This window comes from Triplophysa rosa, unplaced genomic scaffold, assembly GCF_024868665.1.
Source record: "Triplophysa rosa unplaced genomic scaffold, Trosa_1v2 scaffold28_ERROPOS1528291, whole genome shotgun sequence".
Classification (NCBI taxonomy): domain Eukaryota; kingdom Metazoa; phylum Chordata; class Actinopteri; order Cypriniformes; family Nemacheilidae; genus Triplophysa; species Triplophysa rosa.
Genome location: NW_026634304.1, coordinates 1 through 11,957, shown reverse-complemented (window position 1 = coordinate 11,957; position 11,957 = coordinate 1). Strand labels below are relative to the sequence as shown.

Below are 11,957 nucleotides of genomic sequence, written 5' to 3'. Positions count from 1 at the left end.
GTTTCAAAATTGTAAGCTATTAGTGTCAAGTCAGTATTTAATTAAAAGGTTTTAATTGAAAAGACGTATACGTATATATATATATATATATTTATGTGCGGGCGTGTAATACATATAATGCTTCAACAAAAATGTTAATAATGAAATGAAATGAATGAAATATACTTTATTGGCCATTTGCAGTGGACTTCAATAGCAATAGCTTTACTCCGACCTGATAGTATGTATCTTAATAATACATACAGTAAGAAACATACACACAATAGATATACACATGATAAAACATACTAATAAAAATAGATGTTCCATGTTCAGCCGTCTGGTTGATGTTGGCACAAAGGAGTTCTTAAATCTGTTTAGTTTGTAATGAGATGTTATAAATCTTCTTCCAGAGGGTAAGAGTTCACTGTACATGAGACGGGTCATTTCAAATCATTTTGGCCTCGTTCAATGTACATAGCTCGTAGAGCTTGAACACTAGGGTAGTCATTCGGTCCAATAATCTTTGAAGCATTTAGGACTTTACCGAGAGATTACCGTACCAAGTGGACAAGCTGTACCTAATAATACAGACTGAGAAACATAATTTTCCTGTCTACTCCATACATCCGCAATCTTCTGAGAAATTACACTCTCTGAGAAATGTATCGTATTGTTAACAGCTAAAAACTAAAGTGTATTAATATTTTTGTTGTGTGTCTTAAAAGATGACCAGCATAAATGAAGTGCAATGCTAAATCAAACAACATTTTGAGCAATATAACATTTTAGTTTATTTTTACTTAACAATCATTTAAGTATTAACCAATTTTTCATAGTACATACAGTACGTGTGCTATACACTACACATCATAAACTAACATTACAAAATCAAACAAATGCTTTTGCACAGAAGGCACACAATAACAACCAAAAATGAAACCTAACTAAATTAGATTAAACGGTAACCTATAATAAAAAAAATTCTTAAAACATGCAATTAATTCTGAGACATGTTTTATCCAGACGCTCATTAAGGAAAATGTCCGTTATCACCCTTAAATTCAAAGCGAAACCTGAAAGGCTCTCTGGCCAGCAGAGTCATTCGTTTCTGCATGTGAAAGCTGCAGAAGGGCTTTTTCTGGTCTTCCTCGTTCAGCGTCAGATAATCCAATAGGCCTGCATGATAATTTATCACGATACCACTAAATCCTATTGTAATCGAGCTGGCTGCGATATGCAATGTGTCGATATTTTTTCAATGTGTAGCTTGTCTGTGAAGCACGGCTCTGGGATCAGTAGGAAATGCTGCTCGATCTAAAAGCAGTGCGAGTTTGAGTCGCATTTGAAAAAGCAACCCCCGTCAAACATGATCATTATAATATACTTTATTATCATGAAAATACCTGATGAGGCTTGAGTAACAATGAAAGATGTCCATAGGCATTTCCTAGATTCTACAGCGTGTTATGGTCTTCTTCTGCAGTGCGTATTTGGAGTTTCCGCACGAGCGCGCCCTCTGGCTTTCGGATGCAGCAGCATTTTACCGTACTTCACTCAAAAGCTGTGCATAAATCACCTGATATTTATCGTCGGTTTATCGTGACAGCCCTATAATCCAACAACAATCGAAGACAACTTTTACAACCGTGTACCCTTTCTCCGCCGTGACATTCCTTTACGTCTCACTACTTTCGATCTGAGACTGTGACTCCGCCCACTTCCGGCATGAGACTGCCGCCATGGCGCTGCTGCCATAGCGCTGCTGTGACGTATGGTTCTGCTGTTCTGCAATCGGTCACTACTGCCAGGGCCGCTGTTGCCGACCCCTGGTTTATAAACTCTCAAAACAAACTCTGCGACACCTCCAGCAGGAGGACTGCGGTACTGCACACAAATTAAATAAATAAATATTCATGAATACAGACAAATGTTATCTAGATCTATGATGAATTGAATGGAGAAGTTTGACACGACTCAATGCACAGCTGGGTTGCAAAGTGACCCTGAAATTTTAATATATATATATAATATATAATATTTAAATATAAAACAACAATAAAAATATTGAAAATCAAAGTTAAACCATCCCAGAGATGTCTTCTGTCCTCAGTCTTCATCTAAATGAAATAGGTGAGCTTTTGAATTAGGAATCATTTGGTGAAAGATCGGACTGAAAACATTGCTCTTAGATTTTGAGATTCTGTCGGATGTTACTGTAATCTAACGGTACTGTTTAGCGTGTTGACAAAATGTTTATATGCTCTCCTACTTGTAAATCGCTTTGGATAAAAGCATCTGCCAAATGAATAAATGTAAAATGTATGTTAAATGTTCCTGTATGTTCTTACTGCTATTAAGTGACAGAAAGGTTTTATACTCTAGAACTCTAAAATTTAAATCTCAAGGTTTTGAAACATGGTGTATAGAAGCATCATTTGAAATCAATGTAATTGTCATCATAAGATGTTTTGCATACACACAAAGCTCACTTTAAATTCCCCTGTGAATTTTCATATTTCATTAAACATAACAGATACGTCATTTCTTCTGTACGAATATGAATTAGATCAGTGTTTTAGAAGTGCACACATGATTTTAACCTCCTGCATTTCCTCTGCTACGCATACAAAAACTGAATGTGAATTTGGTCTTTCTAACGAACATCTCTCTCAGAAAACAGAAGTGTGTGAGGAGAGAACAGAGGACACGTGACTACAGCTCACGGACGGAGAGACGCCTGAGCTCGGGTCAGAATCTCATCCTGAATCTGAGGATAGTCCGGAAAACGCTGCAACACCTACAGAGAAGCACATGACCAACATTAGGAAAGGTTCAATATGAATGAATGCAAACACACATTAATAATTAATTCTGTAATGTGACATTTGAGTGAAATTTAACAAGAAAAATGTGTAAACATCGATCAAACAGATCATTGTGACAGTACAATTCTCTAATACACAGAGTAAGAACTGAAGCAGCTTTATATGGTCACAAACCTGACGACAAACATCAACAGCTCGTGTGTAATTCTTACACTTCAGACAGTTAAAGGCCAGACGAAACCCTGCGAACACATTCAAAACCATCATTAACATTTACATTTAGTCATTTAGCAGCTAAAATCAGTATAAACAAATAATGAAATATAAGAATCAGTTTGAATTGACACCGGGATGATGAGAAGTTCTCACCGATGGCAGGATCCATCATGCTGGTGTATTTCCAGGCCAGTTCATACTGCAGCGACGCATCTGTGTATCTCTCCTCATTCTCCATCATAAAGCCTTGATACTCGTACGCTTTACTGCACGACTGAATAAAAAATCAAGAGATTAATAATAAACATCATTCAACATTCAGAGTCCAGATCAGTTTTGTTCCGAAACACGATCAGACCTTATTGTGTCGTATGGAGTTTTGCAGTAGTTTGTCCACCTGCGAGTATTTTCCCATCTTTATATACATATCAGCCATGAGCAGAGAGGCGTTCTCCAGGTCGTCTGAATTAGAATCTTTCCACTCCATCTTAGCGAGACGTTTGAGAAAGTTTCTGGCTCTGGGGATCTGCTTTAACTGAAGAAAACCCTGAGCCGCCGCGAGCAAACATGCCTCCAGCATCACCTACAGACCAGACACCAGCTGAAACACTGATCTGATCGATCACACCGCATTGAACAGAAAACAGACGGGACACATCCAGCAGTCTTACGTTCTTGGACAGCATGTCTGTGAGATCCAGCACGGCTCTCTCAATCTGTCTGGACTCTTTACTGTAGATCAGACACAGATTCTGAAGCAGTCGGACTTTCTGCTCTTCAGATCTGGATCGAGTGCGGAACACCTTCAGTAGATTCTGAGCTGTGCTGATTCCCGTCTGATTCTCTGATTCACTACAAACAATCAGATCTCATCCGCTCATGTTCAATAGAGTGTCAACGGCTTATATCTCAAAACTATTCCTTCATTCTATAAGAGTACAAAAGAGTTCATTGTACTGTGAAATATACTACAACCAAACCTTTTTTTTTTTTTGAAACCAAACTGCAAAAATGACTAAACATCTAGAACTTTGTGATGTCAGAGACATAAAAACCTAAACGACCTTAAAGGAGCAATAGATTACATACAGAAGTGCTTCGATAGAGCTTGGTAATCGACGTCACGCCACATTGAATGTTGAACGCTGCTAGTGCGTTCAATGCAGTGTTTTGTTTTTCTTGTTTGATTAGGAAATATACCTATGGTAGGTCGGTCTTGCTGTGTTAAAAACTGCAATAGCATTACGCAGAGTCGTTCAGGAAAAGCCCATGGTTCTTTCACTTTTGATTTCTCCATATATCAAACAAAACAAGTAACAGTACATATCAAAACAATAATAACAGTGGAGTGTGATCCTCCCAAGATGGCGGCGCCACTGCAACATATAGGGCGTGACGTCAGCTTCACATTCTCTATAGACCGTTTCATCGGACGCGAGTGCGCCTGACCCCCTCTGCCATGTTGCACTTGTCCCACGATGTGCCTTTGCATCTCCTACCGCTGTTGTTGGAGCAGCATCTCTTACACAGGGATCACAGGATTCTTTGAGCGTCATCTCTAACCTTGTTTTTGTGCACTTATATTCCTCCACAAGACTTGAAATGGGAAGAGAGAGAGCTCCATTCCCGTACAGCCCTATGTTGCTAATGCATCTTGGTAGCCCAAGCCATTTCCTCACTTGTGTACTCACCAATCTCTCCAGGTTATTGGCGTGAGACACCGTGAGCTCATACATTGAAATTTAATTTAATTTATGTTAATATTACTTTCTATTATTATTTTATTGTATAATAATTGTATTAAATAAATGACTTGTTGAATTTTGTTGTATGTTCATTTATTAAATAAACAATTTGTTGAATGGGTCCTGTAGTTCGGTCGCATTTAAGGAAACCGTATGGTACACTGACATCTAGCGGTTGAGCTTGGTATCGCAGTCCAAATTCAAAATATTGGAGAGACGAGTTTAGCCAAGTAACGCTTCTTCTCGGTTTCTTTTGATTGTTATCAGAAGTAATCTACAGGCGCTCTGTTGTTTGTGAATGTGCACCGGAAGTTCAGTTGGGGTCACGTGCGCAGTAACGTTTGTTTATGTTGTTCAGATGAAACCATCCATATTTCCAAACTCACCTCACATCTGTTTGTATTTTCTCTAGAACTTCTGCTCCAAAAACGTCCTTGTCAGGGTTGAGACAGATTTGGACCATCAGCTCTACGGCTCTCTCTCCCCATTCACAATCTCCTCTGGCCTTATTCAGATGAATCAGAGCCTCTCTCACCTCATACATGTACCTGAGAACAACAACTCACTTTCATATGAAGAATATTAAAACCACATGAAATACATGTTCAGTCTTGTAAGTCTGGATGGAACAGGCGCTGATGTCACAACATTAAAACAATACAAAACACACACATAAAGCTAAGATAAAATCATGTAATGACTTTTGGAAACATGTGAAGCTGTTTATGAGACATTTATATTTGTGGCTCAATTCATGACAAATATGCTATATTGATCTAGTTTTTCTAAAGAAGAAAAGATTTGCAGTTATATCAGAAATGATGTGTTAAATGGGGCTGTACATGTATGAAGCTGATGTTTGATACTGACCAGAAGTAAAGACCTTTGCAGTAGTTATAAGCTGCTCCTCTAACCGACAGCGGACAGAACGTTTCACACGCTTGAAAAACAGACGGCACAGCATCAAGATTCCCCAGTCTGTGCAGAACATGCAGAAACTTCACCATCACATGAAAGTTGTCTGATGAAAACAGAGAAAATACAGTCGAATTAAAATATCATCTTCGGTCATTTAAATACAATAAACTGTGTGTTTATTACATTTGAAACATACTTGATAGTGAAATATTCTGTAACAGGCATTACAGTATGTCATAGACACAGATGCAACATTTTTGAAGGACATTTCTATTGGTTGCTTATGCTGCCTTCATAATTCCCGCTTCAACCCGGAAGTAACGTCTGGATTTAGTAGCATTAAACATTACAAGTATCTGTTAGCGTTTAATGAGCATCGCTCCATAAAATATTTCCGGGTTGAAGTGGGAATTATCGAATTTCCGAGAGCACGTAAAGGCAGCATAAACACAAGTCGTCCGCCATATTGAAACAGTCTGTGAACACTCGAGAGAATCTGCCTTCTGCAACTGTAGTTAAACACATGCATGAATATCAAATGTTATGTATTGTTGTGTAGACACAAAGAGGAAAATGACTGTTTTAACATCGAATGTTAGGGGATGGAGGACGTCACATCTACATGTTCATATCTATACATCATGTGAACTCCACACCTGGATATCGCTCCATAATATCAGCATACATTTGGACTGCTTCGTCCTTTTGATTCTTCCAAAACAAAGTATCAGCCAACAACTGAGGATGAAATCATACAGACGGACATTTGAGGAAAAAAATCATTCATACTTTAAAGCAGTGGTTCTCAAACATTTTCTTTGTGTAGTGTGCATCACTTTGCGGCCCCCCAAACAAAGACTTCAAATCTTAAACTCAGAATTTTAATGAAACCAAAAACATATTCAGTTATACAATGCTGGAACATCAATTATTTTGGTTGGTTGTCTTATTTTTCTGATGTTTGCTTGCATAAAACTGATGATACATTTTTACAATTCATAAAATACCACTAAATCTCCTTGGAGCTCACCAGGGGGCCACGGCACCCAGTCTGAGAACCACTGCTTTAGAGAACCATTTAAAGGGATAGTTCACCCAAAAATGAAAATTCTGTCATGAATTACTCACCCTCGAGTTGTTCCAAATCTGTATAAATTTCTTTGTTCCAACTAACACAAAGAAAGATATTTGGCACCATTGACTACCATAGAAAAAAGAATTTGTATCTTTTTTTTCGGTTAAACACAAAATATATTTTGAGCAATACAACAAACAGTTCTGGGACTACCATTTGTTTGCGTTCCCCAGAATTGCAAGTTGGTAACATTCTTCCAAATATCTTTCTTTGTGTTCATCAGAACAAATAAATGTATACAGATTTGGAAGAACTTTGGGGTGAGTAAATGATGACAGAGTTTTCATTTTTGGGTGGACTGTCCCTTTAACAATTTACCTCCGTGTCGTTCAAAACCTGTATATTGTGGTTGTTTATAAACTGCCAAACTGCATGTTTAGTGTCAATTCCATCAAATTAGCTACACATTAACTAACGCATTTTCAGGAAACATGTTTCACACACACGTGAATGAGCTTTAAGAATTACACAGGAGAGAAAGACCGTCATCACTGAACCTCCCTCACATTATACAGGTTAAAAATGACATGACTAAACTTTTTCTTTTATAATAAACATCCTATACTTCACACCATTGATGCCTCTGCGTGATGTTGATGAAGTTTCAGAGTCTGACGACACATTTCTTCACAATGATCCAGTTTTTGATGCTCATAGTATAAGCGAGCGAGATGAAGCATGATCTGCATCGACACACAGATGTTATCAAACCTTCCCTTCATGTATGATGAGAGATCTGCTGGAATCTCCTGACCTCTTCGTTGTCTGGACTGTAGTTTAAAGCGTCTGTATAGTGACGTCTGGCCATCTCCAGCTCGAGTCTGAGATGAAACTCCTGAGCGCAGTCACAGCAGATGTCTGCCAACAGCTTCATCTGATCTTCTAACTGCGCCGGCTGCTCATTTCTAACCCTGTTCACAATCTTCTGCTGGAGATCACGGGCCTGGGACACAAGAAGAAGAAACCTGAAGAACACGCGAGAGGTTTTGCTTAGATAGGTTTTTGGAAAAGCTCACAGACCTTCTGCACAGCGTCCAGAGGCGACTCGTCCATGACACGCAGAACTTTCACTAACACTCTTAACATCTTCACGTCATTCATCATGACATCCAACGAAGAAGCTGCAAGAGCAAAAACAAGAACATTTAGAGAGCCACCATTCCTGTTTCTACTACTTCACAAAGACAAATTCTGTACCGTGTTCATGTTCCAACGCTTTCTGGAGGAGCCGCTGAGCTTTCTCAAACTCCTGACGTTTAAAGAGAAGATCAGCCAGCTCCAAACTCAACACGCAGTCCTGCTCGTCCACCTTCAGAGCCCGTTCATAACCGCTCGCCGCCTGAATGAATCACACACCATGACTCACCTCCATACAGTCTCTAGTGTAGTTCAATCATGGTATTTGCAGTAAAACTGATGCTAACCAATCAGCCCGAAAGCTTGGTTACTTCACTTTGACTACGTTTGTCGAATAAAAAACCAAGGATCATTTTCTTAAGACACGAGTAAAAGTCAAAAGTTCATGATATTGATGTAATCCAGTGACGTGTGTCAGTGTCTCACCTTGTCATATTCATGAGCTTTCACGAACGCACGGCTGGCTTTCATGGCTAACGCAGTGTCTTCAGGCGACGTCCTCTCTGCTTCCTGGTAGATTTGAAGCGCTTCCTCTGGCTGTAAGAAGGGAATATCTGAACGGACCGCTCTATAAAGTCTTGAATGAAATGATAAACCTGAAAGTGTGAAGGTACATCACCTGCTGTATGTTCATAAAGGCATCAGCCAGCAGGACACTGCTACGAGCTCCCGGTAACTGCTCACTTATTTCTCTGAAACATTGAGATGCATGTTAAACTGTGAAGCTATCAAACACATTTATAAAAATGATCTGAACAAATATACGACCGTGATGTATAGTCGGGTTGAAACATCGCCCAAAAATTGGCTTTTAAAATGCACTTCATGTTTTATTCTTTGTATTATGAAAGGTATATTTAAAACCCAAAGTAAAATGTAACTTTCAATAACTCACAAACTTGACAGAGAATCTACAGTATATAAAGAACAACAGATGTCATGTCATTCTCACCTGTAACAGGCAATGTAAAGCTTCTTGTTGTTTCTTCTCTCCAAGTAAATGTGAGCCATTTTCTCTCTGGCCTGAATGTAAGTGGACTCATGAGGCAGAATATTCTGAAGAATGACCACAGCGGCGTCCACATCATTTCTCATCAGAGCCAGATCAACACTGACCAGCGTGACGCGTGTTTCTTCACACGTTCCTTTAAAACGCAGAATAGCCTCTTGCAGGACTTTAGCGGCCTCGTGCTAATAAAAGACAAAACATCTTGAACACATGAGAACCAGAATCAGAAATAAAGATCTGAAAATGAATCATCCTCATGTTCCCCCAGACCTGAATGATGGCCACATGTTTTGCCGTCTCTTTAGTTTAAACACGGTCAAACGTGAGAAAGCTCATCCAGAGACACACACACACACTGCACCTGATCGCCGGCGAGTCTCAACGCCTCCGTGAGCTCCAGATAAACACAAACTCTTTCTCTGACACAAGACTGTGAACCCTCTGAAGGCCGACGGACACCTGCCGTGTTCTTTGTGATGTTCAGACACTGGATGGCGCTCTTGAGATCTCCAGACCTCACAAGAGCTCGAGCTTTCATCACGTTGAACTGGATCTGATCTCTGATCTGCAAACAAACAACCAAACACTTTTCTAATCTCTAAAAACACAAATCAACACTGTAACTGTAAACACTGAACCTGGAAATTGATGCTGACGGCAGATTCCAGAGAGTTGAGAGCAGCGCTGTGATCTCCTGCGTGCAGGTGCAGTCGAGCCTGAAGAAGACAAACCTCGGCCGTCTGCAACTCTCTCTCCAGACACACGTCCAACAGACGCTGACATCCTCCGACATCACCTGCACACACAAATACACCTCACACTTCTTTCTTTCCTACTTCCTTTCATTCCTTTCTATCTTCTTTCTTTCTTTCTATCATTCTTTCTTTCTTTCCTTTCTTTGGTTTCATTCCTTTCATTCTTTCTATCTATCATTCTTCTTTCTATCTTCTTTCTATCATTCTTCTTTCTATCATTCTTCTTTCTATCATTCTTTCTTTCTATCATTCTTCTTTCTATCTTTCTATCTTTCTTTCTTTCTTTCTTTCTTTCTTTCTTTCTTTCTTTCTTTCTTTCTTTCATTCTTTCATTCTTTCTTTCATTCTTTCTATCATTCTTTCTTTCTTTCGATCATTCTTTCTTTCTTTCTTTCTTTCTTTCTTTCTTTCTTTCTTTCTTTCTTTCTTTCTTTCTTTCTTTCTTTCTTTCTTTCTTTCCTTCTTTCCTTCTATCCTTCTTTCCTTCTATCCTTCTTTCCTTCTATCCTTCTTTCCTTCCTTTCATTGACTCACACTTGCCTTGGAGAAATTTGACATAGGCCATATGATAACAGCTCACTGATATCCCCGGAGCAGCTCTGATGATCGTCTCTAAAATCAGATGCGAGTGTTTCAGCCAAAACGCTTGAGTTTTGGGGACTCCTGGATCAAGATTCTGTAACAGATTATTAAAAATGGGATTAAAGCCCACGTGGTGCTGGTGTCAAACACTCATTCCCAATGAATGAAATTTTTTGTTTTACATTTACTTAATTTGCCAGCAACAGAAAACAAAGAGTTTGGTTGTTGTGAAATAAAAATGTTATAAATTGGGGAAACCTGATTTAGCTCCATGTGCATCTGAACTATGTGCAGCAGGAAATTAACGTCCAGAATCCTCAAATATTCCACACCATAACTGAGGCCTTGGAGAGCGGAGAAATGAAGCTCTGTAGCGTCCTTCAGAAGCTGGACCACCGTCGTCTCATCCCCTCGCTGCTTTCTCAGCGAGACCGCCTTCAGCAGAAGCACTTCCTGTTAAACATCACACATGACAAATCTACACATCTCAATAACATTACCCTGCAGCGTCACACAGAATCTGCAGATTTTTACCGCAATATTTCCCAAAGACTCGTGTACTTCACAGAAGGCGGTGAGCTGTTGGGTGGCTTCCTCCAGCTGATCGCACATCAGTAAACATCTGATCAGTCCTTTAAAACAAAGTTTAACATGCGTGTCAAAAAACCTACACATTTATTTAGTTTTCATTAACAAATAAATATGTTGGATGTACTGCATGTATCATTTTTAACATCATTTGCTACAGATATGATAAAGATATTTAAATGTACATGAAAATTGTACATAGTAGTTTTTGCAGTGTATGGCCATGCGCTTAATTGTCATAAAACTGTTAAATGCAATTTAACACCTAAAATGTTGAAACCCTGATAACAATATATGTGAAGAGGTTCTGTACCGACTAAAGCTGTTAGAGATTCATCATCTGTTTTCAGAGCTGTGGAATAACATGCATGAGCTTCTTTATACATGTTTTGGAGAGCGAGCAGATGTCCGAGCTCACACATGACGTCAGACGCCGCAGGTGAGCGTGATGAAACCCGTCGCATGAATGAGGTCAACATCTGCAGGATCTCTGTGTTGTGTCCACACTGCGATTGAGAAAAGATTCATGTGAAATCCTCGTACCGTAGGAAAGACTTAACACATGACATAACACACTGCTTTAAACAACAGCCGGCAAAATAAAAGAACTCGGACACAACCCAAGGGCAAAGAGTGTCATAGAAACACACACTCAGGAATACAGACAGCCTCCAGTGAGGACAGTGGCATCTCTCACAAACAGCTCTGCACCACAGAAATGTGAATAACAAGTAAGGAAATTAAGTGTTTAATTCAGACCAGTCTGCTGATGGGTGCGGCGATCTCGATTTGTAAGCTGCTGTTATTGGGTTCCGTGATCTCAACCGCATTCATTATAGACTGAAGATGCTTTTTTACCTGAAATATACAAGAGATTCATGTGCAATTAAAGTAAATAAACAGTCTGAAACAATCTTCTCACTCTTACAACGACTGTTCATCCAAAATTCTCTCATCATTTCTTCATCCTCGTGTGTCAAACCTGCATGAGTTTGTTTCTTCTGCAGAACACAAAAGAAGATATTTTGAAGAATGTTGATCATCAAACAACACTGAACTCCATTG

The 11,957-nt window shown here is 39.3% G+C and overlaps 1 protein-coding gene across 1 annotated transcript; it reads right to left on the bottom strand.

Annotated features, from left to right (window-relative positions):
- Window positions 1-565: 565 nt before the first annotated feature.
- On the bottom strand, window positions 566-11,745 carry LOC130550324 (tetratricopeptide repeat protein 21B-like). Its single transcript, XM_057327761.1, has 22 exons — window positions 11,652-11,745; window positions 11,206-11,398; window positions 10,839-10,936; window positions 10,563-10,757; window positions 10,263-10,398; window positions 9,606-9,763; window positions 9,329-9,532; window positions 8,911-9,149; window positions 8,578-8,650; window positions 8,385-8,495; window positions 8,019-8,160; window positions 7,842-7,942; window positions 7,576-7,764; window positions 7,394-7,504; window positions 6,343-6,424; window positions 5,639-5,789; window positions 5,155-5,316; window positions 3,695-3,875; window positions 3,382-3,606; window positions 3,177-3,297; window positions 2,982-3,049; window positions 566-2,779 (listed from the first exon to the last, which is right to left on the bottom strand). The coding sequence occupies exons 1-22, from the start codon at window positions 11,724-11,726 to the stop codon at window positions 2,702-2,704; spliced, it is 3,093 nt and encodes a 1,030-aa protein (XP_057183744.1). The 5' UTR covers window positions 11,727-11,745; the 3' UTR covers window positions 566-2,701.
- Between the last annotated feature and the right edge of the window lie 212 nt (window positions 11,746-11,957).

Coding starts and splice junctions, on each gene's coding strand:
- LOC130550324 (XM_057327761.1), bottom strand. CDS start 11,726: ATGAATGCGGTTGAGATCACGGAACCCAATAACAGCAGCTTACAAATC. Junction 7,765..7,841: donor CTCTGGACGCTGTGCAGAAG/GTCTGTGAGCTT, acceptor CTTGTGTCCCAG/GCCCGTGATCTCCAGCAGAA. Junction 3,607..3,694: donor CAGACATGCTGTCCAAGAAC/GTAAGACTGCTG, acceptor TCTGGTCTGTAG/GTGATGCTGGAGGCATGTTT.